Source organism: Lagenorhynchus albirostris, chromosome X (assembly GCF_949774975.1).
Source record: "Lagenorhynchus albirostris chromosome X, mLagAlb1.1, whole genome shotgun sequence".
Taxonomy (NCBI): domain Eukaryota; kingdom Metazoa; phylum Chordata; class Mammalia; order Artiodactyla; family Delphinidae; genus Lagenorhynchus; species Lagenorhynchus albirostris.
Window position 1 is genome coordinate 89,462,514 of NC_083116.1, and position 26,276 is coordinate 89,488,789.

At 46.8% G+C, this 26,276-nt stretch overlaps 2 protein-coding genes and 1 non-coding gene across 3 annotated transcripts; 1 reads left to right on the forward strand and 2 right to left on the reverse strand.

Moving 5' to 3' along the window:
* Positions 1 to 21: 21 nt before the first annotated feature.
* PQBP1 (polyglutamine binding protein 1) lies at positions 22 to 2,988 on the reverse strand. The gene is made up of 6 exons (XM_060138159.1): positions 2,904 to 2,988; positions 1,438 to 1,549; positions 1,129 to 1,241; positions 663 to 947; positions 407 to 470; positions 22 to 236 (listed from the first exon to the last, which is right to left on the reverse strand). The coding sequence occupies exons 1-6, from the start codon at positions 2,968 to 2,970 to the stop codon at positions 80 to 82; spliced, it is 798 nt and encodes a 265-aa protein (XP_059994142.1). The 5' UTR covers positions 2,971 to 2,988; the 3' UTR covers positions 22 to 79.
* A 634-nt stretch (positions 2,989 to 3,622) lies between these two features.
* On the forward strand, positions 3,623 to 7,782 carry TIMM17B (translocase of inner mitochondrial membrane 17B). Its single transcript, XM_060138160.1, has 6 exons — positions 3,623 to 3,747; positions 4,525 to 4,624; positions 5,674 to 5,737; positions 6,659 to 6,787; positions 6,874 to 6,984; positions 7,075 to 7,782. Exons 1-6 carry the CDS (start codon positions 3,722 to 3,724, stop codon positions 7,161 to 7,163), a joined length of 519 nt encoding a protein of 172 aa, XP_059994143.1. The 5' UTR covers positions 3,623 to 3,721; the 3' UTR covers positions 7,164 to 7,782.
* A 10,016-nt stretch (positions 7,783 to 17,798) lies between these two features.
* On the reverse strand, positions 17,799 to 17,870 carry TRNAE-CUC (transfer RNA glutamic acid (anticodon CUC)). The gene has a single exon. It is a non-coding gene; the product is annotated as a tRNA-Glu (tRNA).
* Between the last annotated feature and the right edge of the window lie 8,406 nt (positions 17,871 to 26,276).

The following is a 26,276-nucleotide window of genomic DNA, read 5'->3' on the forward strand; positions in this document are numbered from 1 at the left end:
GAAGCACTCAGGTCTCGTGGGCATGATCCACCGAAAAGCTTTTATTAAGAACCCCAGGGTGGGCCGGGCTGGGGAAGGTTCAGTCCTGCTGCTTGGTTCGGGAGGCCTCGGCATTGGCCCGGAGCACAGCCCCCGGGGATGGGTAAGGGCGCTGCTGGAAGAGGGGCCCGGCTGCTGTCGTGTCTGCACCCGTCTTGGCCTCATTCCGCTTGGGGAGTCCTGTTGACCACGTGCCCCTGGGGGTGACAAGGGGCGGGGGCGGGAATGTATAATATGTGTACTGTGGCAGGCACCTCCCACCCACCCACAACTGACAAAGGGGGAAAGGAGACAGGAAGAAAGGAACAGTCAGCGGTGCAGTGAGTCAAGGGGAAAAAGGAAGGGCTCTCGAGGGGTGGTCAATTACCGGGGTGCATCTGAGTACGAACTGGGGTCCATGGGGTCTAATTCTTCATCCTTCCGGCTTGCCACTGCGGAAGTAGGTGGCAGAGTGGGGTCTTCGACGGGGGCACAAGGAGTCCCCGATCACCGAGCTCTCCCATCCCCAGAAGAAATGGAGCCTGAGGCTGCCAGGCCCCAGGCTCAGGCACTCGTGTGAAGCCAAGCGAGGGCTTCCTTACACTGTGCCCCCCTGGTGCCCCCGTTGCCTCACCCCAGCTTACCCTTCTTGCTCTTGGGGTAGGGAGCCAGCTCCTCCCGGCGATGGTGGCGCCGTTCTTTGCCCTCATCCCGGTCCACCTTGTCATACCCGCGGTCCCGGTCCCGATCCCTGTCCCGCTCTCTGTCTCTGTCCACCTTGTCATAACCACGCTCCCGGTCTCTGTCAGACTTCTCATGGCTCCGTTCTGACTTCTCATGGCCGCGTTCCGACTTCTCGTGACCTCGGTCTGATTTCTCGTGGCCCCGGTCCGATTTCTCATGGCTCCGATCCAACTTCTCCTCAGCATCTGGGGACACGAAAGCCTTGTGACCTTCCTCCTCCCACCTCAGGACCCAGCAGCCTCTGCCTTCAACAGCCTCCTTTGCCTGGGGCTGGGTCTGCCTGGTCTTACCCGCCCTGGTCTTTTACCTGACCCCTCCTGGAGAACTGCAAGAACACTCGAGGCACCCTTGTATCTGCCAACTCACCTGCATTACTGCTCCTGAGCTTCTTGGCAGATTTGGAAACAACGGAGTTGGGATCATGTGGGGACAGCCAGGACACAAGGTCTGTGTCCACATTCCAGTAGTAAGGGAGCCCGCTGCAGGGCAGTGGAGGGAGGGAGGGAGAGAAGGAATGTCAGCACAGATATCCTCTCCTTGTAGCCTCAACTCTCGTCTCCCCGATCTCTGCCTGTACCTGCCCCATGCCAGGACCCTACAGGGAGGGACCCCCAGATGTCTTCCTTTGTGGCCCCCATTTGCCCCCAGCCCACCCCGCTGCATCCCCAGACTCACCAGGAAGGGTCAAACACCTTGTACCAGCTTGGTGGCAGGCCCTCCAACCGGGTAGCCTCATAGTCCACAGGATCATCATCATAGTCCTCGGCAATGATCTCTTCCTCCGGTTCTGGCAGGACAAGGAGGAAAGGAGGACAGCAGTAAGGACCAGAGGGATCCCCATCCTGCAGTCAGGGCCTGGGGAGACACACTCACATTCACATGGACCACGTGTGTGTGCCAGGTCTCAAGTACCCTAAAAAATATTGCTCACATTCCAAATCCAAGTATCTGAATATTAGGATTTACCAAAAAATTTACCCAAATCTGTTCTGTTTCTGGGTTCAGATATGACATAATGTTACCTGAACTTATCTGGCTTGGCGAATATGAGGTTTCTGACTCTGGTATATTGACTAGCAAGTTTGGATAGCAAGGGATTTATCCAAACGCTTCTCTGAATCTATTCAGTTCCTGAGGCCTACAACTGTTGTCAGTTACTATCAACAGAATGAAAAAGGTGTATGAGTACCTGGACCTCCATAGGTCTATCATAGATTTCACCTATAGCTAACAATGAAATGTATATGTCAGCAACAGCAGAGTGCCTGTCACACAACAGGCCCAAAATAGATGTCAGCTATAATCATCGGTATTGTTAGTAAGATATATACAATCAGCACAGGGCCTGGTACCAACAGCCTTAAAGTAAATGTCATATCAATGATCATTATCAGTATTATTAACCAAAGATCTATGCTTGGCACACAACAGGCTTGTAATAGATGTCACTTATCAATAAAGTGAAAATAAGATGAGTTTTCCAGTACCTGGAACACCCTAGCCCAAACTAGATGCCAGCTTTTGCTATTACTTACAATAAGGTAGAAATACTAGCAACAGCAGCACAGTAGGCTGAAATGATAGATCCTATCATTATTTTATATACTGTTCACCATAATGTGTATGACACTTCAAGTAGACCCAAAATACATGTCAGCTATTGATACGGTGAACAATAAGGTATATATCACCAGCACAGTGCCTGGCTCCACAGTAGGTCTAAAATAATGTTATCTATTAGTATGGTAAAGAGCAAAGTATTAGCATCCTGCCACTGTGCTTGGCCCACAGGAGGCTGCGGTAGATGTCAGCTTCTGTCAACTGTTACTATCCTTACTATTAGATAATTTGTAACCACTTCCAGGGATTGATGGATGGATTAAACTTGGGATATAGAAGACCCAAAAATACACGTCAACTGTCAGTATTTTTAAGGATGAAATGTCTATTCCCCGTCCCCACCTGCCTCCTCATACGGTAGGAATGGGTGTCAGGAATACGCATTGTTAACAATGAAATGCCTGCCACCCCACTGCTTGGTGCGAAGTAGGTCCATGCTAGGTATCAAGTGGCAGTATCAACAACAAAGTGCCTGTCAAGCCTGCCACATTGGTAGGCCTATCTGCTCTTAGCTCTCTCACCGGGCTCCAGATGTTTGAGAATGCCTCTCTTGGCCAAGCGGGTCTGCAGCGCAACGGGCAGCGGCATAGCGGATAGCAGACAGACCTAGGGAAGAACAGACAGACCAAAAAACAGCTCAGATGAGGACTGAATCTGATCTTGTAACCAAGCGCCTCCCCTCAGCAAGTACTCATCTGGACCCCCACCTACACTAGGAGCTGGGCGACAGACCCTACGCTAAAAGGTGCAAGGGATAAATGGCAATATCACCAAAACTCTCACCAACCCTCCTCTCCCGGGCCGGGTGCTCCAGGACCGGGTTCCTCTCCCAGGCCCAGGCTCCGCCCACTGCCACAGGGGCCAAACGCGGCTGCCCCTCGCCCCAGAAATGGGCTCACCCAACTTCCCCCGAAGACTACCGGGTGGAAGGAACCAAGGTGCTGGGATGGGGGAGCAGAGTGCAACACCTCCAGCTCCAAAAAATGCGCCCACCCCGACATTACCAACAGTCACGCGGGTAGTGGAAAGCTGACAGACTGGCCGTCTCTCTCTCGTCGCTTCTATGAGTGCCAGGACTACACGACTCTCTTCTCCTAAACCCCAGAACGAGGTCCTCTCCCTCCGAGCCTGGAGGAAACTGGGCTAAGCTCAGGCTGCGGCGAAAGGATGACACAAACTTGGCTGGCCAATGAGAGTGCCCCTTGGTCTGACTTCTTCTGGTGAAACGACCCAATCATTGCCCTGGAATAGGTGGAAAGCTCGAACGCCTGTGTGCATTTACGGTGGGGGCGTGGCCCGCCCGCGGTTTAGTCAGACTGCGCGGCCGGACGCCGGCGCCATGGAGGAGTACGCTCGGGAGCCTTGGTACGGCGAGGGGCGCAGGCCTCGGGACTGTTGCTGGGGCGCCACGGCCAGCGGTGGGAGGCGGGCGGGGGAGGCATCGGCCACACAGCGCCACGTCCCAGACTCGGGAGACTCTTAGACGTTTGTTGTCTCCTTCTGCTCCCCTCCCCTTCCTCCTACTCGGGCTCCGTTAAGAGGGGCCACAACTGTGTGCCTAAAGGAGAAGGTACGGTGCAAGGACGAACCACTCCACGTTTCCCTTGCCTTCGTACCTCCCAGTCTCTCTTTGTTAACGAAAAGACACGCTGGTCGAATCCATTCCAGCCGAGGGGGTGGTGCGGTATTGAGCGGTGCTGGATCATCCCCCCGGTCTGCGATTGGTTTTTCCCAGTTGTACGGGTTTAAAAAAAAAAAAGAGGGCGTGGCTTGGTTGGACGTGCTCATTGTGGGAAAGGGGGGTGCGAGCCCGTTCTGCTTTAGTAACAGTGCTAGCTTAACACGTCTGTAGCGCTTATTTAAACTTGCCAACTCTTTGCTTGTTATCAATTCATTTAATCATTGATAGTAGTAAAGCCGTTGATTTCTTGGTTGGCTGCGAAGGGGAGGGGCGGACAGGGCAAAGACTAATATTTTCCCTCCTTCGCACTATTTCTTGCTTAAATGAGGGGGAGAATAATCTATTATCTGAAATTCTGCTTCCCATTTGGGTGACTTAGTCTCTCCCAGTTGGAAAGAGTCATTGTGACATGGCAAGAGGGAGGGCTCACATTAACCCCATCCTCCCCTTCCCGCTTGCAGCCCATGGCGAATTGTGGATGATTGCGGTGGCGCCTTCACTATGGGTGTTATCGGCGGTGGAGTCTTCCAGGCCATTAAGGGCTTCCGCAATGCCCCTGTCGTGAGTCCTGGCCTTCCCTGGGTGGCGCGGGGGTCCTGCCCTGCCCACATGGGATACTGTTCTGAAAACTGCTTGGAGCTGCCAGTCACATGCACTTATTCATTCTGGTGCCTGCTCACCTACTATATGCCAGGCCTGGCTCCAGGATCTGGAAGTTTGGAGGAACTGCAAACATGACCTCTGCCCCTCACCCCCCACCCAACTGGAGCTCCTCTGTGGAAATGCTGTGATGTCAAAAGGGTCATCACCAAAACCTAAATGTGTGTGTGCAAAGCCAGTCAGATTTTACCTAGAGGCAGATTCTGGGTTGGAAGCCTGGATAGAGGGAAGTGACAGGAGTTTAATTGGCAGGAGGAGGACAGCCTTAAAGCTGAGAAAATGCTTTTAATTTAACGTAATCTATTCCCTCTCTCTCTCACTCTCTATCTCTGACAACCCCCCTCCCCTTCCTGGGAGACCTCATCAAATGTCATGACTTTAAATGCCATGCATTTGTCAAGGTCTCTGTAATTTCTCTGTCTAGCCCTGTCCCTCCCCTCATCTCCTGGAGCTCTCTTTCCTGGATCTTTGTCCAGGTTTCTCCCTCTTATCCTCAAGGTCTCAGCATAAATGCCCCCCTCCTTAAAGAGGTCTTTCCTGACCCTTCAGCCACTGTCATAGCTCTTTTTCCTATTTCCTCTAGCGTTCTTATTGCTGTCTGAAGCTGTCTTATCTGTACCCTTATTTAGGATCTGTCTCCCCCACTATAATGTGAGCTCTGAGAGCGTAGGGGCCAGGTCTACCTTGTTTACTGCTGTATCCCTGCACACAGCATGATGCCTGGCACATAGGTGCTAAGTAATGAATGAATGAATGATTTCTCATCCCAGCTCTTAGAGCACCTATATTGGGGTGCTCCCCAGCCCCCTAGTTCTTGGCCCCTTCCCCACATCTCTACCCCTGATACCCCTCCAGGTTTCCTGCCCCCATCCCTCTCTTAAAAGCTAGAAACCTTGTCTGCCAGTGGCCTCAACCGGGCTCTGATTCCCTTCCTCCTCACTTTCCTCCAGGGAATTCGGCACCGAATGAGAGGCAGTGTCAACGCTGTGAGGATCCGAGCCCCTCAGATTGGAGGTGAGAGGTTTGGGGAGACAGATGTGATAACAGAGTTGAGCTGGTTGCTCCTTTGAGTCTAGACTGCAAGTTGGGGGTCCAGATTCTAGTCCCACCTCTGCCTGGGACTTCCTGGGGGAGTGACGTTTCCCAGCAATTTCATATGGGTGAGTTCTGGAGTTTAAATCCAGGCCCTGGCTCTTCCCTGCTGTGTGATCTTGGGCTAGTGGCTTAACCTCTCTGAACCTCATCTGCAACATGGGGATGACAAAACAATAAGTTCTGTAATTTATGTAACTTAGGTAGTACTTACTAAGTGCTGGTTGCTCTGTTAAGCGCTTTGATAGTATTAACTAATATAAATTTTCAGAAGTCAAGTAACATGCAGTGTGTAGATCAGGTCCTGGCACACAGTAAGACTTGAGTAAACATTTTAACTATTGTATTGTTAACTGGCTTTGCCAACCCCTTTCCTTCTCCCTGAAACCAAGGTCAGAATTCCAGTTCTGTGTGGTAGTTACAAAGATCAAAGTTGCTCTGTTAAAAGCCATATAGAAGGGAGTTCCCTGGTGGCCTGGTGGTTAGGATTCCGGGCTTTCATTGCCGTCACCCAGGTTCAATCCCTGGTCAGAGAACTGAGAGGAATGAGTGCATGGCGGGGCCAAGAAAAAAGCCATATAGAAGCAGATAAATCTGCCCGTAAAATACTTGTCAGCCCCCTGTGAAGGTGAAAGGAGTGCCGATGGCAATTACAGACAGATTGAAGGAGCTACCACAGAGACAGATGGGGGCTCTCCCCTAGGAGTTTGCCATCTGCCTTTGCCTCTGGGTTTTTCCCCCCGTTCTTTGCCAGAGCATTCAAGCCTTGGGAGTCCCTGGACCCTGAGCCGTATATTCTGGGGATTCCCCACAAACACTAATTAGGCTGTGGTCCCTCAACAGGTAGCTTCGCAGTGTGGGGGGGCCTGTTCTCCACCATCGACTGCGGTCTGGTGCGGCTGCGGGGCAAGGAAGATCCCTGGAACTCCATCACCAGTGGAGCATTGACCGGGGCTGTGCTGGCTGCCCGCAGTGAGTGCCCCATCCCCAGGCCCCAGCCCCTTCCACCCTGTTCTGCCTGCTCTCACCTGTCTCCCTGTGCCTCCTCATTCCTCCAGGTGGCCCATTGGCCATGGTGGGCTCAGCAATGATGGGAGGCATTCTGTTGGCCCTCATCGAGGGTGTTGGCATCCTCCTCACTCGCTACACTGCCCAGCAGTTCCGCAATGGTGAGTTCCTGGTGAAGCTGGCCAGGGAGAGGTGGGAAATGCTCTGCCTTGCCTCCTCCACTCATCTTTATCCAATTCTCCCTGCTCCAGCACCCCCATTCCTGGAGGACCCCAGCCAGCTGCCCCCTAAGGAGGGTACCCCAGCCCCAGGCTACCCCAGCTATCAGCAATACCACTGAGGAAGTGACCGCCTGTCATCGCCACCGTGGGAGCTCCTCCTTGGTTCCCTCCGCGATGATCTACCTCGAAGGGAGGGCTGGCTCCCGGTTGGCCCTGGGACCCTCCAGAGAGGGCCTCTACTCTGTTCCCTTATCCCAGGTTGGGGGTGGGGCACCCCAGCTGCCCTGATGGGTGGGTCCCTTCTCTCTCAGGCACCCCAGCCCCCACTCATATGTAACAAGCTCTCACCCCAGTCCCTTTGCATGGCGCCCTGATCAGTATTTAAAGCCAGTTTTGAAATGCCTATGTATGTACTCCTTGAGCCACCCATTGGAGCTGCTCACTAGGACAAGGGGTAGAGCCCTCTTCAGGGACTTGGGAGCCCTAGGATTTGGAGTCCCACAGAGAGTGGGCTCTAGTAAAGGTTTGTGGGATGAATGTGTAGGAGGGGGAATGAATCCAGATGTGAATAGTACATGAATAAGGGGGCCAAGTGTTGAATCACAAGCAGACGGAAGAGGAACAGGCTTGGGAAAGAAATGAGTGAACACAGGATTGCTGGGGTAGAGGGGTGGTTCAGCATGCGGCACCTCTGACCCCTCTCCCCCATGTCCCCATTGCAAAGACTGGGAAATCTGACCTCACAGTGAACTCTGTCTTTCTGAATACCAGTCACCCCGTTTGTGAAGATAATTCCCCCTCCATGTGGCCTCACCAGGGACCTGGGATGGAAGTAGGGGTCGGGGAGACCCAGCTTCCTTGAAGACGGTACCCTTAATCTTCTCTTCTGCACTACAGAGAGATTTCTGCTCTGCGATGCTCAGGGTTGTCAGTATTTAAGGGTACCGGATGAGGTTTCGTTTTGGGGGTGGAGTGGGGGTTATGGGAGAGAGATTTTCTCGGATGGACATCGGCTCCAAACACTGTCTCTTGCATGCAAACACCTACATGTGTGGGGCAGACGCCTCCACGGGGGTGCAGGTGGCCTCATGGGAGACACACCAACTGTCCCTTTTATGCAAGCCATTGCAAAGAGGTGGAAATGCCCTCTCATACAAACTCGCTCCCTGGGGGTGCAAATGCGGAGTTCTCAGGCCTCCGAAGGCCCCAACGAGGTCCTAGTGGTCCTCGGAGGTAGTAGAACTGCAACGCTGCTTGATGGACTCAGTGCCAGGCGCACGTAGCAGGCCCCGTGCACACAGCTCTCTCAGTGCCCCAGCAGGGCCCTGGCCTCGAACTTGCCGACTCCATGGCCACGCCAGCAGCAGCAACACACTTGCCTGGGTAGGACCGGGATGCCAGTCAGACCCTGGGTATCCCAGGCTGCAACCCTTGTATTTCCAGGCCACTTCCTTTGGTCCCGCCCATTCGGTACACCTAGGCCGCGCCCTTCCTCACCTCCAGGCCCCATCCCCGCTGCGTTTCCAGGCCCCACCCTGCTCCTATCAAACATAGGCCCGCTAGCTCTCCTGAGCCTTTTCCTTCCTTGAGCCCTCAGGTTCTGCCCACCTCAGGCTGCTGTGCTGTTCACAGACCCTTTGTCTCCAGGCCCCGCCCCCAGGTCCACCCCCTCCCTATCTTTCAGCCCTGCCCTCTAAGCCTCCTGCAGGCCCAGGTTTCCCGCCCTCAGAAGCCTCTAGACCCTACCTCTTCCCGTCTTCAGACCCCGCCCTCTCCTGCTCCTTAAGGTCCCACCGCTTCGGGAACCTCAAATGCTCGGGCGCCCCGCCCTCCTCCCACTTTTGGGACCCCGCTCGAGGTCTCCGGGTCTGGAAGGCTGTTGGAGCCGTGGGGCCGTGGAACGGTTCATGGTGAAGTTCAGGGCCTTGTGCTCTGGCTCCTGGGGCTGCTGGCTGGGCCGGGCGGGACCAGTACTGGGTTTAGTAGCGGAGGACTGGGCTTCGGCTGAGAGTTGTAGAGCGGCATCGAGTGGTGGTGGGGCTTCGTGGGAGCCTAGCTGCCGCGGCGTCACCCGGCTCCTAGGTGGGGCTGGGGCGTCCGGTGTTGTGCAGGTCTCCGGAGTTGCGGGGGGAGTTGGGTCCAGGGCGAGTCCTCAGGCCCCGCCCCCTGACCTGACCGCGGGCCTGCTGCTCTTCCCAGAAGAAGGGAATGTGGGGTCAGACCCCGGATGGTTTCCACCGGGGGTGGGGAGGATTGCAGAGACCCAGAAAAGGCAGGAGACGGAGAAGGCAAGAGTGAAACAAACAGATGGCGAGAGAAATAGGAATTGAGGGACATACACAGGGACATAGAGACACTAATGGACACATAGAAAGAGAGGCAGAGAGACATACAAGAAATAAAGGAAAAGAGACAGAGACGAGGAGAAAGGACAGAGACAGGAAGAGGAGCAAGAAGGAGCTGTTTGAGGGTCAGAAATGCAGGTGGGAAGACCCTCAGCGTCAAAGTGGAGGCCAAGGCGGGAGAGAAGGCGAGGTGGCGGTGTAGAGTTCTGAGCTGGTTTGAGGGGCTGAACCGACAAGGGTTGTCAGGCCAGGCCTCCTCAGGCTGCCTGCCCACTTACCCTCCAGCTCACTGGCCTCAGAGAGGCAGAGAGATGCCCAAACTGCATTCTCTCTCTTTCTCTCTCATAAGGATTTCAGTGGCTCTCCCTCAGGTTCTTCCTTCCGGTCTCCCTCCTCGCCTGAGCCCCTACTCTGCCTCTATGTCTTGATCTGTCTCTCAGCTCTTCTTCCTCATCTCTCTGCTTTGATTTCTCTGGCTGGTGACTCTCACCCTCCCTGAGTCCTGGAGTTTGCCATCCACCTGTCTGCACGCGGTGGGGAAGGGAAGATATTTGGTGGATGAGGAGGGTTAGAGAGGTGGACAGGATCAGAGAAGAGCAAGAGGTTCCAGCCCTGACAGTGGAGTGGGGAAATCCCTTTGTCCACTTCCTCAGGCAGAGACCCTGAGAGGCTGGGGAGAGAGACAAGGGGAAATCAAAGACAGAGAAAAAAGATAGGGAAAGAGACAGATAGCCAGTTTACAGAGACATCAAAGGAGAAATGGAGATGCAGAGAAACAGATACCAAGAGAAAAAGCAGTACACATTAAAAAAAAGACAGGGAAAAGAGGGAATGAAAGTGAGGAGATAGAGACATATTGGGAGAGACAGAGATAGCAAAGAAAAAAGAGAGAAGCTGAGGGGCAGAGAAAGAAAAAGAGAAGTGGGAGAGAGAGAGAAAGTAAGACAGAAGAGTTGGGTGCATACCTTACTCTGAGTTGCTGGTCTGAGTGTTCTCATTTCCCCTATTCTCTTAGTGGCAGTTGGATAACAGGACCTGGCTGGGCAGGACAGCCCTGATAGCTCCACCCCTACCATCCCACGTCCTCCAGGGGGGTGGGAGGGCTGCCTTCCCCAGGGATACACCTTTAGAGATCTACGCTCCGATGTTGGGACCTGGCAACCATCTCAAGGAGCCCATTTAGGGCCAACCTCTGGAACTGACCCGATCGGGGCCATCTCCAGGGGATCTGCAGTGTCATCAGATTACCTGCAAGCCTGTGATCACTTCGGATATGCCAGTGATCACTTCGGAGGTGACAGAGGAACCTTCCTTTCCTTACGCTCATTATACATATGAGGAAACTGAAAGCACAAAAAGGTAAAGCAACTTGCCCATGGTTATACTGCCTGAAAATGGCAAAGCTGGGATTTATAGTCTTATTTACGGTGTATAGAGTTTCAGAGGTCACTTGCAACATGATTTCCGGGACAACACATTATCCATCCTAATTATGGGTGTTACTTGAAGGTTTTCATGGATGGTGTGAACTATTTTTTTATAAATTTATTTATTTTTATTTATGTATTTTTGGCTGTGTTGGGTCTTTGTTGCTGTGTGCAGGCTTTCTCTATTTGCGGCGAGCGGGGTCTACTTTTTGTTGCAGTGCGTGGGCTTCTCATTGCGGTGGCTTCTCTTGTTGTGGAGCATGGGCTCTAGGTGCACGGGCTTCAGTAGTTGTGGCTTGCAGGCTCTGGAGTGCAGGCTCAGTAGTTGTGGCGCACGGGCTTAGTTGCTCCTCGACATGTGAGATCTTCCCGGACCAGGGCTCGAACCTGTGTCCCCTGCATTGGAAGGCGGATTCTTAACCATTGCACCACCAAGGAAGTCCTCTAGAGTGGATTTCTTGAGTGGAGTTAAACAGTAGCAGCAAAACAGGCTAGAGGTGTTTGAAGAGAACAAACTGCCCCAACTGTTAGCTCCCATTCCTGATGGGCTGGGTCTTGCTGATAGGGTTGCAGTGACTTCAGCAGAAGCATTCTCTGAGGCCAACAGCCACTTTTACAAGATCGAGGTTTGGGATTATGTTTTTAAGGGAAATGTGAGAGGACCTGTAGAAAGAAAGCTACCTTCTGAGGTATTTAAAAGAAGAGCTATTGCATTTTTGTCAGTTTGAGGTAGGCGTGTGAGTCTGCATGAGAGAGAGAGTGAGAGAGAGAGATCGAGATCCAGCAATCAAATTCATAGTAGCTGTAGTCTGAGAAAACACACAAGATAGTTTCTTTTTTCCCGTAAGTGACAGAGGGAATCCATAGCGGGTCAAAAGTAACAGGGTGAGAGATATTTTACTTGGTTACTAGAAGGTGTCAAGGTACAGTAATAGTCAAGATTAATAGTGAAGTAAAAAGAAAAAAAGGTGCTGAAGAATCAGAAAATTAATCTTGTTCTGTCACCTTGAGCAGAAGCCATCCAAGTCTGCAGTCATCAGCTTCTGGAGAATTCCTAAGAATCCTCAGTTTGAAGCCTATTAATAAGGTCTTTTCCGCTGAGGCTCAAGGGCAGCTTTCCCTTTGATCATGCAGACTTTTTTGGAAATGCAGCTTGAACCTGTTATGGGGACATCTGGAGGCATCACACGAGTCTCTAGTAGTATGAAGTCATATTGGCCTGTAAGAGGGTAGAATCTAGGATTTGAGGTGCAATTACAAAACACTTAGGGTAGTCTGTTATTAACTCAGAAGTAGCTAACTATAGGTGGTCCCCAGAGGGGTTAGAGCTTATTGCCATCAAGGCTAATGGCAATACTTTAGTCCCTGGAAGTTTGAGGGTTGGGGTTAGAAGTTTGTTGATTTTACTTTCCAAATTCCATTAGGTCTCTCCACTTTTTCTGAAGATTATAGGTGATAATGGCTGTAGAGTTTCTGAGGAAGTTAAAACTTTACAGAGTTTTTAAATAACAGAGTTCTTTAAATAAGTGCAATGCCTGTCCCTGCTACTGGAGAGGTAAGTTGAGTCGGGAATACAAAGGCAAGCAGTTTCCCTACCTTTACAGTGATAACTCTCTGACCAGTAGGAAAAACTCAGTTCACCTGGAAAATAAACCACAGCCAGAACTTGCTCATAGCCCTTTGGAGGTGTTCAAAAGGGCCTCGAGCTATTGGTTTCTATCCACACCCTACCTTTTCAGTCTTTGTCATGATTGTTATGGGGTGTGACATGCAAGGGAACCATCTCAGCAAGACCCTTAAAGTTACCCCATCAATGTTGGTTCAGTGTCAAGGCCAATTTTTCTCTGCTATTGTGGCTATTATCATGAAGCATTTTTGTTAACCTCCACTCTTCTTATAGTGATCTCAAGTGTCAATTGGAGAAAAAACACACAACATAAGAGCTGTCAGTTGAGTTTTATTCAGTGTTTCCGAGAACTGGGAACTGCTTCAAAGAGGTAGGGGAGGGACTAGTAAATGTATAATTTTTTTGGCTGGGAAATACATGTACTCAAGCATGCATCTTGGCAAAAGATTACTGCTAATCACACACACACACACACACACACACACACACACACCCATCTCTCTCTCTCTCTCTCTCTCTCACACACACACACACACACACACACACACACACACACACACACACACACACATATACCCCATATCTCAGTTAAGGATTTTAGTGCTTATCTATATATGGGAAGATGCAAGAATCTGGGGTCATTGAAATTCTTCTTTAGATATGCATCTTAACTACCTAGGGGCCCATATATCCAAAACATAGAATGTTTCCCCCTGAATTCCTTTCAGGGTATACTCGTAGGTGAGTGATTGCAACGGCTAATGACTTAATCCTCGTAGAACTGGAATGGTAGGCAGCATTCTTTGTTTACACAAGTAATGGAAAGCTATATAGAAATTCCTTCATTTGTTGTCCATTTTGATAAGGGTTTTGTAGTGGCTTCAGATGAATATGAAATTATCACTGTAAAAGGCTAGTTACATTTCCCTATGAAAGGAGAAGGGAAGAATTTTGGCTGCAGGAAAATGCGATTTGACATAAACATACTCAAAAGAGAGTTATTACAGCTGATTTAAACAATAATTCAGGCCCTTGACAGTTTTATCAAGGCATACTATTAAAAAATCAGCACTTCTTAATCTCCAAATACAGAAATGAAGAGGAGGGTGTCTCCTATGTTAAACAAAATGATCTCTCTCCTTGAGACAGATAAAACAAGCAAGCTCGGGACTCCTCTGGTGGACCAGCGGTTAAGACTCAGGGCTCTCAATGCAGGGGGCTGGGGTTCCATCCCTGGTCAGGGAACTAGATCCCACATGCCGCAACTAAAGATCCTGCAGGCCTCAACAAAGATCCTGAGTACCGCAACTAAGACCTGGTGCAGCCAAATAAATAAATAAATAAATATTAAAAAAAAATAAAACAAGCTCTTCGTGTGGTTTTTCTGCCCTTTTTGTTGTAAGGAATCTCTCAAATGGACAATCTTGTTCATGGCAAAAGTTTCTCAAAGTGGTTATTTCAATTCCAAAATTTCCCTGGTGAAAATTGCCACTTAGAGAGATAATGTGTTGACATTACAGTGAGAAAACATGAAGGAAGCAAGTGCTTGGCCTACAAGGGGCACGGTTTCAGACTGAGAAGTCCTCCTGAGAACTGCAGTGTTTCAGAAGGGTGGTGCTTGTGTGACTTGGTGTCTCCAGATTTTGGCCAAAGGCCAGTCATCACTGCTATTGGGCCAGGAATAAAAACCCTCCTGGGGCTTCCCTGGTGGCGCAGTGGTTGAGAGTCCGCCTGCCGATGCAGGGGACACGGGTTCGTGCCCCGGTCCGGGAAGATCCCACATACCGCGGAGCGGCTGGGCCCGTGAGCCATGGCCGCTGAGCCTGCGCGTCCGGAGCCTGTGCACTGCACTGGGAGACCCCACAACAGTGAGAGGCCCGCATACCCCCCCCCAAAAAAAAAACCCTCCTGATTCTGGGCAGATGAAACTAAACAAAGCAATTCTCAGGGACACAAAGACCAGACTGAGGTACACATAACGTTAAGTTTACCTCAACCCTTTTTTTTTTTTTTTTTTTGCGGTTCGCAGGCCTCTCACTGCTCTGGCCTCTCCCATTGCGGAGCACAGGCTCCAGACGCGCAGGCTCAGTGGCCATGGCTCATGGGCCCAGCCGCTCCGCGGCATGTGGGATCTTCCCGGACCAGGACACGAACCCATGTCCCCTGCATCAGTAGGTGGACTCTCAACAACTGCGCCACCAGGGAAGCCCTCTTGTGGATTCTTTAAGATTATCCATGTACAAGATCATGTCATTTGCGAACAGAAGTGATTTCACTTCTGCCTTTCCAATATGAATCCCTTTTATCTCCCTTTCTTGCCTAATTGCCCTGGCTACCACCTTCAGCACAATGTTAAATAGAAGTGGTAAAGCGAACATCTTTGTCTTAATCCTGATCCTTGGGGGAAAAGCTTTCAGTCTTTCACCATTAAGTATGACGTTAGGTTCTTTGGAGCATTCTCTGCTGGGTCTTGGGGTATGTGGATGGATTGGCTGTCTGATGGGATTGGTAACCCCTTTTCCATCCAGGATGGGTGGCTCCAACCACCTTCAGGAAAGGCGTTCTAGTTATCTTTCCTTTTCTTCTTTCTTTTTTTAAGAAACTATTTAATTTTAAAAATATTTTTGGTTGATTTTTGCACAATGAAGTTTCAGCTTCTCAACCTTTTCCCCTGCCCAGGGCTGCGGACCCAGACTGGCCTGGATCTGCAGTCCTTCTCATTCCCACGTCCCTCCCCCCACTTCCTCCAGGGTCTGTCCACTTGTCACTGTGTTGTGCTGGGGATTGGCACCGAGGTGGCATGAGATTCCACTTGTGTAGAACTTTGTTGAGTAAAGATCAGTTTCTTGTGACAAAAAAAAAGAAGTGTGATATTAGCTGTGGGATTTTTGTCCTTTATCATGTCGAGGAAGTTTTCTTCTACTCCTAGGTTGTTGATGATATGTTGATTCACGATAAAAACATATGAAGGGGTGTTGAATTTTGTCAGATGCTTTTCCTGCTTCTGTTGAGTTGATCGTGTGGTTCTTGTACTTTATTCTATTGTTATGGCCTACTACATTAATTGATTTCAGATATTAAGCAACCTTACATTCCCAGGATAAATCCCACTTGGTCATGGTGTATAATCCTTTTTATATGTTGTTGGCTTTAGTTTGCTAGAATGTTTTTCTTGAATTTAATTTTATTTATTTTTTTATACAGCAGGTTCTTATTAGTCATCCATTTTATACACATCAGTGTATACATGTCAATCCCAATCTCGCAATTCATCACACCACCACCCCTAGTTTGCTAGAATTTTGAAGAGGAGTTTTGAGTTTACATTCATAAGAGATATTGGTCTGTACTTTTGTAGGGTTGCCTTTGTCTGGTTTTGCTTTTGGCCTCATAGAATGACTTGAAAAATGTTCTCTCCTCTTCAATTTTGGGGAAGAGTTTGTGAAAATTTGCTGTTAATTCTTCTTTAAATGCTTGGTAGAATTCGCCAGTGAAGTCATCTTGATCTGGGCATCTCTGTGGGAAGTTTTCAAATTATTGAGTAATTAATAATTAATTTAAATTATTATTCATTAATTTCAATAACATACAGAGACTTTGCTCCAATATAGCTCTGTTCCTTTTCTCCTCCTTTGCCCTATTATCATTAGGTAAATTACATCTTTATACATTATAAGTCCATCAACAGTTTTATAATTATTGCTCTATGTATTTGTCATCTAAATCAGATAACAGAAGAAAAGAGTTAAAAAATACATATTTATACTGTCTTTTATATTTACCTCTGTAGTTACCTTTAGCAGTGTTCTTTGTTTTTTCTTCATGCAGATTCGAGTGACTACCTGGTGTCCTTTCTTTTTTTTTTTGCCGCGCCAGTGCCTGCAGGATCTTAGTTCCCCAACCAGGGATTGAACCGTGTCCCCTGCAGTGGAAGGGCAGAGTCCTAACCACTGGACCACCAGGGAAGTCCCCTGGTGTCCTTTCAATTCAGCTTGAAGGACTCTCTTTAGTATTTCTTATGGGTCTGTTTAGTGATGTTTTTGTTTACTAAACAAAATGTTGTCACTTTCTCCCTCATTTAAAATTTTTTTTAAAAATTGGGACTTCCCTGGTGGCGCAGTGGTTAAGAATCTGCCTGCCAATGCAGGGAACATGGGTTCGAGCCCTGGTCCGGGAAGATGCAACATGCCGCGGAGCAACTAAGCCCATGCGTCACAACTACTGAGCCTGTGCTCTAGAGCCCAAAAGCCACAACTACTGAGCCTGCGTGCCACAACTGCTGAAGCCCGTGTGCCTAGAGCCCGCGCTCTGCAACAAAAGAAGCCACCGCAATAAGAAGCCTGTGCACCGCAACGAAGAGTAGCCCCCGCTCGCCACAACTAGAGAAAGCCCGCGCCCAGCAATGAAAACCCAACGCAGCCAAAATAAATAAATAAATAAATTTATTTAAAAAATTTTTAACTTGTGGTAAAATACATATAACATAAATCTACTCCTTTATTTTTAAAGGATATCTTTTCTGGATATAGAATTCGTGGTTGACAGTCATTCCAAGGATTGGACCCGGGGCCTTGCCAGTGAAAGCACAGAGTCCTAACCACTGGATCACCAGGGAATTCCCTCTTTAAGCACTTTGAATATGTCACCTCCCTGCCTCCTGGTCTCTATGGTTTCTGTTGAGAAGTCAGATGTTAATCTTCTTGTGATACACTTGTACATGATGAGTCATTTTTCTCATGTTGCTTTCAAGATTTTCTCTGTCTTTAGCTTTCAACAGTTTGACTACTATGCGTATAGATATGGATCTCCTTTAGTTTATCCTACTTGGTGTTTGTTGAGCTCTTAGATGTATAGATTCCTGTTTTTCACCAAATTGGGAAGTTTCTTGTCATTGTTTGTTTTTTTTTCTTTCAGTTCACGCTTTTGCAATTCTTTCAGAGATGGTTTGTACATAATAATCAAAATTGTAGATACCCTAAAAGATCTTTATTTTGCCCTCATACTTGAATACTAGGTTGACTGAGTAAAGAGATTTAGCTTAAAAATTGCCTCTCATAGCTTTTAAGATATTGCACCATTGTGTTAAAGTACTATGCTGACTGAGAAAACTCCGATACTCCTGTAATATTTTATGTGACCTATTTTACATCTTTTGAAGCTTCTTCTTTACCTTTGGAGTTCTAAATTTCTCCAGGATCAATCAATCAATTAATTAATCAGATACAACATGCATACTTTATGTTGGACATAGTGACAGGGGGATGCAGCCATGACCATTACAGATGGCATACCTGCTATTTATTTATTTATTTATTTATTATTTATGGCTGAGCTGCATGGCTTTTGGGATCTTATTTCCCTAACCAGGGGTTGAACCCGGGCCACAGCAGTGAGAGAGCTGAGTCCTAACCACTGGACTACCAGGGAATTCCCCCTGCTTTTATTTATAGAACTTTCATTCTAATGGGGGAAGGAGGTAGACAACCCACAAATATATAAATACAGGTTGCACTAAATGCAATAAAGGGAATGAACAGGGTGTAATGTTAGAGAGTAATGTCTGGAGGACAAGGCTGATATTTATACAAGGTGCTCAAGGGAGCAGCTGATTCTAAATAAGTATAGCATTTGCAAATGCACTGAGGAAAGGAGGATGCATGTTGAATTTTCAGCATCAATATTTCATAGCCCTTAACTTCCCTTTTCCATTGTCTATCTCTTGGTCTTTTTGGATCCTCATACTTGAAAGACTTTTTCAAAATTATTTTTCGAATTACTAATTCTGTTTTCAGTTATGGCCATTCTATTTATTCAGCCCTGTGTCTGCCGATTGCTCTTTTCATAGCAGCCTCTTTTTTTCTTTTTAAAGACTATACTTTTGGGAATTCCCTGGTGGTCCAGTGATTGGGACTCGGCTCTTTCACTGCCAGGGCCCAGGTTCAAACCCTGGTCGGGAAATTAAAATCCCGCAAGCCCTGTGGTGCAGCATAGAAAAAAAAAAGACTATACTTTTAAAATTTTTAATATTTATTTATTTATTTGGCTGTGCCGGGTCTTAGTTGTGGCACGGATCTTGGTTGCTGTGTGCGGGATCTTCCTTGCAGCATGCAAACTCTTAGTTGCGGCATGTGGGATCTAGTTCCCTGACCAGAGATTGAACCTAGGCCCCCTACATTGGGAGCGCAAAGTCTTAGCCACTGGACCACCAGGGAAGTCCCAAGACTATACTTTTTTTTTTTTTTTGCTGCGTTGGGTCTTCGTTGCTGCACGCGGGCTTTGCTGTAGTTGCGGCGAGTGGGGGCCACTCTTCGTTGCGGTGCGTGGGCTTCTCATTGCAGTGGCTTCTCTTGTCGCGGAGCACGGGCTCTAGGCGCGCGGGCTTCAGTAGTTGTGGCACGCAGGCTCAGTAGTTGTGGCTCGCGGGCTGTAGAGCGCAGGCTCCGTAGTTGTGGTGCACGGGCTTAGTTGCTCCGCAGCATGTGGGATCTTCCTGGACCAGGGCTGGAACCCGTGTCCCCTGCGTTGTCAGGAGGATTCTTTTTTAAAAAATAAATTTATTTATTTATTTTTGGCTGTGTTGGGTCTTCGTTTCTGTGCAAGGGCTTTCTCTAGTTGCGGCGAGTGGTGGCCACTCTTCATCGCAGTGCGCGGGCCTCTCACTGTCGCGGCCTCTCTTGTTGTGGAGCACAGGCTCCAGACGCGCAGGGTCAGTAGTTGTGGCTCACGGGCCTAGTTGCTCCGCGTCATGTGGGATCTTCCCAGACCAGGGCTCGAACCCGTGTCCTGGCAGGAGGATTCTTAACCACTATGCCACCAGGGAAGTCCAAGACTACTTTTTTAGAGCAGCTTTAGGTTCACAGACAAATTGAGAGAAAGATACAAAGATTTTCCAATGCTCCTTGCCCCCTCACATGGTCCATTCTTATTTTGCGAGTGTAGTATCATCAATATTTAAGAAGATTCCATACTCCTTTGATTACTTTTGTTTCCTCTCATTCTTTTCCTGTTCCATTTGTTCTTAGTCCTTACGTTTTGTATTATTGGTTATTCTTAAATTAACTCAATGCTTTAAACATACTTATTGAATTCTTACTATATTCCAGGTGTGGGGATGCAATGGTGAAGAGATTGAAGACTCTATCCCCATGAAACTTGCACTGTAGTTGGGGAGACAGTATATATAAAGCATTATAGAGGTAATATGATGAAGGGAAGTGTTAAGTGCTACAGTGTGAAATAAAGCAGACTCTAGAGACAGAAAACTTGAGGTAGAAATATCAAGGAAGGCCTCTCTGAAGGGACGATATCTAAACAGACCAGGATGAAATGAGGGAACAAGGCACATGCAAAGAGAATAGCAAATAGTGAAGAGCCTGAAGTTGTGAGCACACTCAGCATGTATGAAGAGCAGAAAGGAGAGCAGTGCAGGTGCAGAGAGAGTGAGGGGGACAGTGGTAGGATGGGAGGTCAGAGAGGTAACAAGGACTAGATCTCACAGGGCCTTGTGGACCATAGGCTTTATGTGGGACCGTGGACTTTAGCTTTTATTCTGATGGGAGCCAGGAGGGAATTCTGAGTACATAAGAGAAATTACTTGAGTTAGAGTAGGATACCTCTGGCTGCTATGAGGAAAAGAAACCGTAAGGAGGCAAGGAAAGAAGCAGGGAGACTAGTGAGGGAGCTACTGCAAGGGTCCAAATGACTGATGACAGTGCTGGCAGTGGAGGGAATGAGAAGTGATTGGATTATGGATCTATTTTGAAGGTGGAGCCAAAAGGACTTCCTCAGAGACTAGATGTGGGGGTGAGAAAAAGAGGCATCAAGGATGCTTTATGGTTTTTAAAAGAATGAAATAATGCCATTTGCAGCGACATGGATGGACCTAGAGATTATCATACTAAGTGAAGTAAGTCAAAGACAAATATCATATGATATCACTTTTTAAAAAATATTTATTTATTTATTTATTTTTGGCTGCGTTGGGTCTTCATTGCTGCGCACGGGCTTTCTCTAGTTGTGGCGAGCGGGGGCTACTCTTCACTGCGGTGCGCGGGCTTCTCATTGCGGTGGCTTCTCTTGTTGCGGAGCATGGGCTCTAGGCACGTGGGCTTCAGTAGTTGTGGCTCACAGGCTCAGTAGTTGTGGCGCACGGGCTTAGTTGCTCCATGGCATGTGGGATCTTCCCAGACCAGGGCTCGAACCCATGTTCCCTGCATTGGCAGGTGGATTCTTAACCACTGCACCACCAGGGAAGCCCCTGATATCACTTTTATGTGGAATCTAATTTAAAAATGATACAAATGAACGTTTTACAAAACAGAAACCGACTCACAGATCTCAAAATCAAACTTACGGTTACCAAAGGGGAAACATGGGGGGAGGTGATAAATTAGGAGATTGGGATTAACATATACACATTACTATATATAAAATATATATATATATACTGATTCACTTTGCTGTACACTTGAAACTAACACAACACTGTAAATCAACTATACTCCAATAAAAGTGTAAAAAAGAAGGATGCTTTATGGTTTTTGACCTGAGAAGCTGGGTGAATGAGGGACCATTTACAGAGATAGGGGAGACTGAGAGAGGAATAGAGTTTTTGTTTGTTTTGTTTTTGTCGTGGAAGGGCAGGCCTTGGAGGCAGTGACTCAATAGTTCGATTTTGGGGAAGTTAGCATTGAGATGCCTATGAAACACCAAAGTGGAAATGTTGAGGAGGCAGTTGGATTTTGAATCTGGAGAGGCCCAGGCTAGAGATGTGAATTTGGGACTTACAGTGAATACAGGCTATTTAAAGGAATTAGAGGGACTTCCCTGGTGGTCCAGTGGGTAAGACTCCATGCTTCCAATGCAGGGGCCCTGGGTTTGATCCCTGGTCAGGGAACTACGTCCTGCATGCATGCTGCAACTAAGACCCGGCACAGCCTAAATAAATAAATATACATATTTTTTAAATAAAGGAATTAGAATGACAGAGCTCTGGAGGAGCTCATACTGGCAATTAAGTGCTCCAGCCTGAAGCCACACAGTCTGCTTCCACTCAGGGTGGACTTCTGCAAAAGTCCATCCTTGCCCCTTGTATTTAGATTGTGGTTCCCTTAGCTCTCTTTTCCATATGGCTTGACTCCATCTGTAGTCTCCTAGAGAATATTCGGTCCCCTGATGGCTCCCTTGAAAAGCACCACTGGCAACATGGATGGACCTGGAGATTATTATACAAGTGAAGTAAGTCAGACAGAGAAAGACAAATATCATATGATATCGCTTATATGTGGAATCTAAAAAAAAATGTTACAAATGAACTTATTTACAAAACAGAAATAGACTCACAGACTTAGAAAACAAACTTATGGTTACCAAAGGGGAAAGGTTAGGGGGAGGAGGGATAAATTGGGAGTTTGGGATTGACATATACACACTACTATATTTTAAATAGGTAATCGACAAGAACCTACTGTATAGCACAGGGAACTCTGCTCAATATTCTGTAATAACCTAAATGGGAAAAGAATTGGAAAAAGAATATATATATATATATATACACACATACATACATATATATATATATATATATGACTGAATCACTTTGCTGTACACCAGAAACTAAAACAGCATTGTAAATCAACTATAGTTCAATATAAACTAAAAATTAAAGAAAGAATGAATGAAACAGAGAAAGAAGGAAAGAAAGAAAGGCACCACTGAAGATTTTCTTTTCAGGGTATTTTTGGGGTTGCTTTGGGAGAATTTGGGGAAGGAAGGGAGGTATCAACAGATGTGTGTGCTCATTAGACCAATTTGCTACACTCTCCCAGAAGGCTTCAAAATACAGCAAATCAGAACATGTCCCTGCTGTGCTTCAGGCTCACTGGCCTTACTTTATGTGCCATGAATGTGCCATGCTGCTTCTCACCTTAGATCCTTTTCTTGCGCAGTTCCCTCTGCCTGAAATGCTTTTCCCTTATACCCAACTTCCTGGGTAACTCCTCCTGGACCTTTAGTTCTCAGCATAGATACCCTTTCTCAGGGGGAATTTTCCCAGCCCCCCTTCACTATGGGTGGTAGACCCTCTTGGGTACTTGACAGCTCTGGTGTAGAGGCTAAATTTGGTTGAGTGCTGCCAGACAACTGTCCAGAGTGGCTGCTCAAGCCCAGACTCTCACCAACAGTACGTGAAGGTTCTTGTATCCCCACATGACTGCCAGCACTTCGTGTGACTCGGTTTTCTAATTTTTGCAAATATGATGGGTGTAAAGTAATATTTCACTGTTTTTTCTAAAATTTGCACTTCTCTAATCATTAGTAAAATTGAGCATGTCTTCATATGCCTGATAACCCCATGGGTTTCCTCTTTTGTGATCTGTCTGTTCCTATCCTTTGTCCATTTTTCTTTGGGGTTCCTGTCTTTTTCTTGATGATTTCCCAAAGCACCTTTATATTCCAGATGTTTAACCTCTGGTAATTTCAGCCATAGCAAGTAGATATTTGCTGTTATGTCTGTTAACTTTGTGTATAGGATCTTTCATTAAACAGAAATTGTAAATTTTTTTTGGCCGTGCCGTGTGGCTTGTGGGATCTTAGTTCACCGACCAGGGATTGAACTCATGCCCCCTGCAGTGGAAGCAGGGAGTCCTAACCACTGGACCACCAGGAAATTCCCCAGAAATTGTAAATTTTGATGTGTATACTGTCATTAACATTCTTCCTTGTGGTTTGTGCTTTTGAAGTTTTGTTCAGGAAGTCCCTCCCCATATCAAGGTCACATAGACTATTTTTTTCTATTAATTTATAGTGTTTTCTTTTACATGAAGGTCTTTAACCCGTCTGGAGTTACTGTTTGTATATGGTGTGAGGTGGGGTTCCAGCTTATTTTCTTCCAGTTTTCCAAGCACCATCTACCTTTCTGGCCTTAGAACACATCCTAATACCTGGTAAGTAAAGTCTACCTTCTTTACTTCTCTTTTTCAGAATTAATTTAGCTCTTCACAGACCTTTATTCTTTTATATAGGTACTTATTTATTGACATATAATTCACATACCATAAAGTTCATCATTTGAAAGTGTACAATTCAATATATTCTCTCAGAGCATTAATGTCTTCATCTGTAAAGAGAACAATTCCATCTCAAGAAATTGTCGTTGGGACTAAATGGTATTTTAAAGGTACTTTTGAATAAAAGGACATTGTTAATTGTTAGATAAAGATATCTTTACTTGAAATGAAGATAAGTCATATATTGCCCTAAAAAAAATAAAAGTGTACAATTCCATGGTTTTTAGTATATTCAGCCATCACCACTATTTAACACCAAAACATTTTCATCACCTCAAAAAGACACGCTGTACTTATTTGCAGTAACTGCCCCCTGCACCCACTGCCATTCCGTTCTCTTCTCCCCTCAACCCCTGGCAACCATGAATTAACTTTCTATCTCCATGGATTTGCCTATTCTGGGCACTTCACATAAACGGAATCATGCAATATGTGGCTTTTTGTGTCTGGCTTTTTTCACTTGGCATATTTTCAAGTTTCATCCATATTGTAGCACGTATCAGTACTTCATTTCTTTTTATGGACAAGTAATATTCCATTGTATGGATGTACCTCATTTTGTCTGTCCATTCATCAGTTGGTAGACATTTGAGTTGTTTCTATTTGGGGGCTATTGTGAAAAATGCTGCTTTGAACATTCATGTATAAGCTTTGTGTGGACTCTTTATATACATTTTGAAATGTTTTATTGATTTTCTTTAAAATATTCAGCTGGGATTTAAATTAAGATTATATTGAAATTATATATTAATTTGGATATAATTGAAATATTTATAATATGAAATAGTCTCATCCAAGAGCATGAAATGTGTCTTCATGTGTCTTCATTTATTCAGATCATCTTTTATAACTATTAGTGAAGTTTAACATTTTCTCTATAGAAGTCTTTTTTTTTTTTGGCCACATTGCACAGCATGTGGAATCTTAGTTCCCCAACCAGGGATCGAACCCGTGCTCCCTGCATTGGAAGCATGGAGTCTTAACCACTGGACCGCCAGGGAAGTCCCTCTATAGAAGTCTTATTATCCCATTTATACTAGTTTTCTATTGCTGTGTAACAATATTACCATAAGCTTCTTAACTTGAAAAAACATTAACTCACAGTTTCTGTGGGTCAGGAGTCAGGGTGTGGCTTAACTTGTTTCTCTGCTTAGGGTCTCACAAGATTGAAATGAAGGTGTTTACCAGGGCTGCAATCTCATCTGATGCTCGACTGGGGAAGGATCTGTTTCCAAGCTCACTCAGGTTGTTGGCAGAATTCAATTCCTTGAAGTCATAGGACTGAAGGCTTCAATTTCTTGCTGGCAGTCAGCTGGAGGCCACCCTAGGCTCCTAAAGGCCACCCTCTGTTTCTTGCTATGTGAGGTTCCCCAAAGTGGCCACTTGTTTCATTAAAGCCAGCAAGGGAGTGGGAGTTGCCTCACAAGTTGATCATTTCAACCTCATTTTTAACATAATTATCTACATGTAATCATGTACATCTGGTCACCTTTGGACACACACACACACACACACACACACTCAAAGGGAGGGGATTACCCAAGGATGTGAACATCAGAAGGCAAGGATCATGGGAGTCATCTTAATTGCATGTCCAATACATCATCCCTGGGTATATACTCTTCAGGTCCAAAGGGGATGTGTATAAGGATTTTCACTGTAAAGTTGTTTGTAATACTGAGGAGATAGAGGCAGTTAGAATAAATGGATTAGATATATTCACAACATAAATGGATCTTTCTTTTCCTCACTTTTGATTTATGTCATGTTACCATACTTTAATTCCAACCAAAATGAAAATATCTTTATTTTTATCTGATTATAATAGTAATACCTATTCATTGAATCTTTTTTTCCCAGACAACTGAGAAAAGTGTAAAGGAGAACGTGACAAACCATCAGTTATCTCTCCCTGCCCCCAGTGACATGCCCTTCCATACCACTGACATGCCCTTCCTAACATTTTTCCCCCTATGGATACACAAATTTTACCAAAGTTTTGTTTCCTTTGATGAAGGAATGCAAAGAAATACTTCGAATCCTTTTGATGCTTGAAATCCTTTTGGAACAATATATGAGTAAAATCTATCAATGTATCTATCTATATATCTACGGAAAAGCAAGTAGATACAACAAAATAAAGACAGACGGGAGGAGTGTTGTGGAGATGAAGGGAGAGAAAGAATAAGAGGCAGGGAGAGACAGATGGGAGGGGAAGACAGAGAGAGCTATGGACACATAGGGTCAGAAAGAGAAACACAAAGCCATGGAGAGATGAAGATACTGGCAAACAGACAAGGAGAGGATAGAAAGGAACTTTTATTGAGCTCCTGCTGAATGTCATTAAACCTTCAAAGCCACTCTGGGAAGCAGCTACCAGTAACCCCTTTATGCAGGTAAGGGGCTGCACATTAGAATGGTGAACTGACCTATGTATGGTCACATCACCTGGAATGAACTCATCACCCTGTAAAGGCCCTGGTCCATAGGGCATCCGTAACTGTTTATCCAATGAACAAAGTCATATATCTTCTCCCCAAGGAGGGAGAGGCGAACACCAGACCCTCATTCCCCTCCACTGCGTCATTTTTTCCTGCCTGTCTGCTGAGGCGACAGCAAGGTCTGTTGCCCTGGCAACTGCCCTCCGACCGCCATGGTAACCGCCATCGCAGTCTCCAGCTCGCCACCTTGCCCCTTGGGCATCTCCATGGCAACGGGCGGGATGGAGGGGCTGTGGGAGCTCCTAGGCTGCGCCTGCGTAGGGTGG

Excerpts from the sequence above, each read along its gene's own strand:
- PQBP1 (XM_060138159.1), bottom strand. The coding sequence starts at position 2,970 with ATGCCGCTGCCCGTTGCGCTGCAGACCCGCTTGGCCAAGAGAGGCATT. Across the intron at positions 1,242-1,437 it reads AAGGTGTTTGACCCTTCCTG|CGGGCTCCCTTACTACTGGA; the intron begins GTGAGTCTGGGG and ends ACTGCCCTGCAG. Across the intron at positions 471-662 it reads CTACCCCAAGAGCAAGAAGG|TGGCAAGCCGGAAGGATGAA; the intron begins GTAAGCTGGGGT and ends CTACTTCCGCAG.
- TIMM17B (XM_060138160.1), top strand. The coding sequence starts at position 3,722 with ATGGAGGAGTACGCTCGGGAGCCTTG. Across the intron at positions 4,625-5,673 it reads GCTTCCGCAATGCCCCTGTC|GGAATTCGGCACCGAATGAG; the intron begins GTGAGTCCTGGC and ends ACTTTCCTCCAG. Across the intron at positions 6,985-7,074 it reads TGCCCAGCAGTTCCGCAATG|CACCCCCATTCCTGGAGGAC; the intron begins GTGAGTTCCTGG and ends TCCCTGCTCCAG.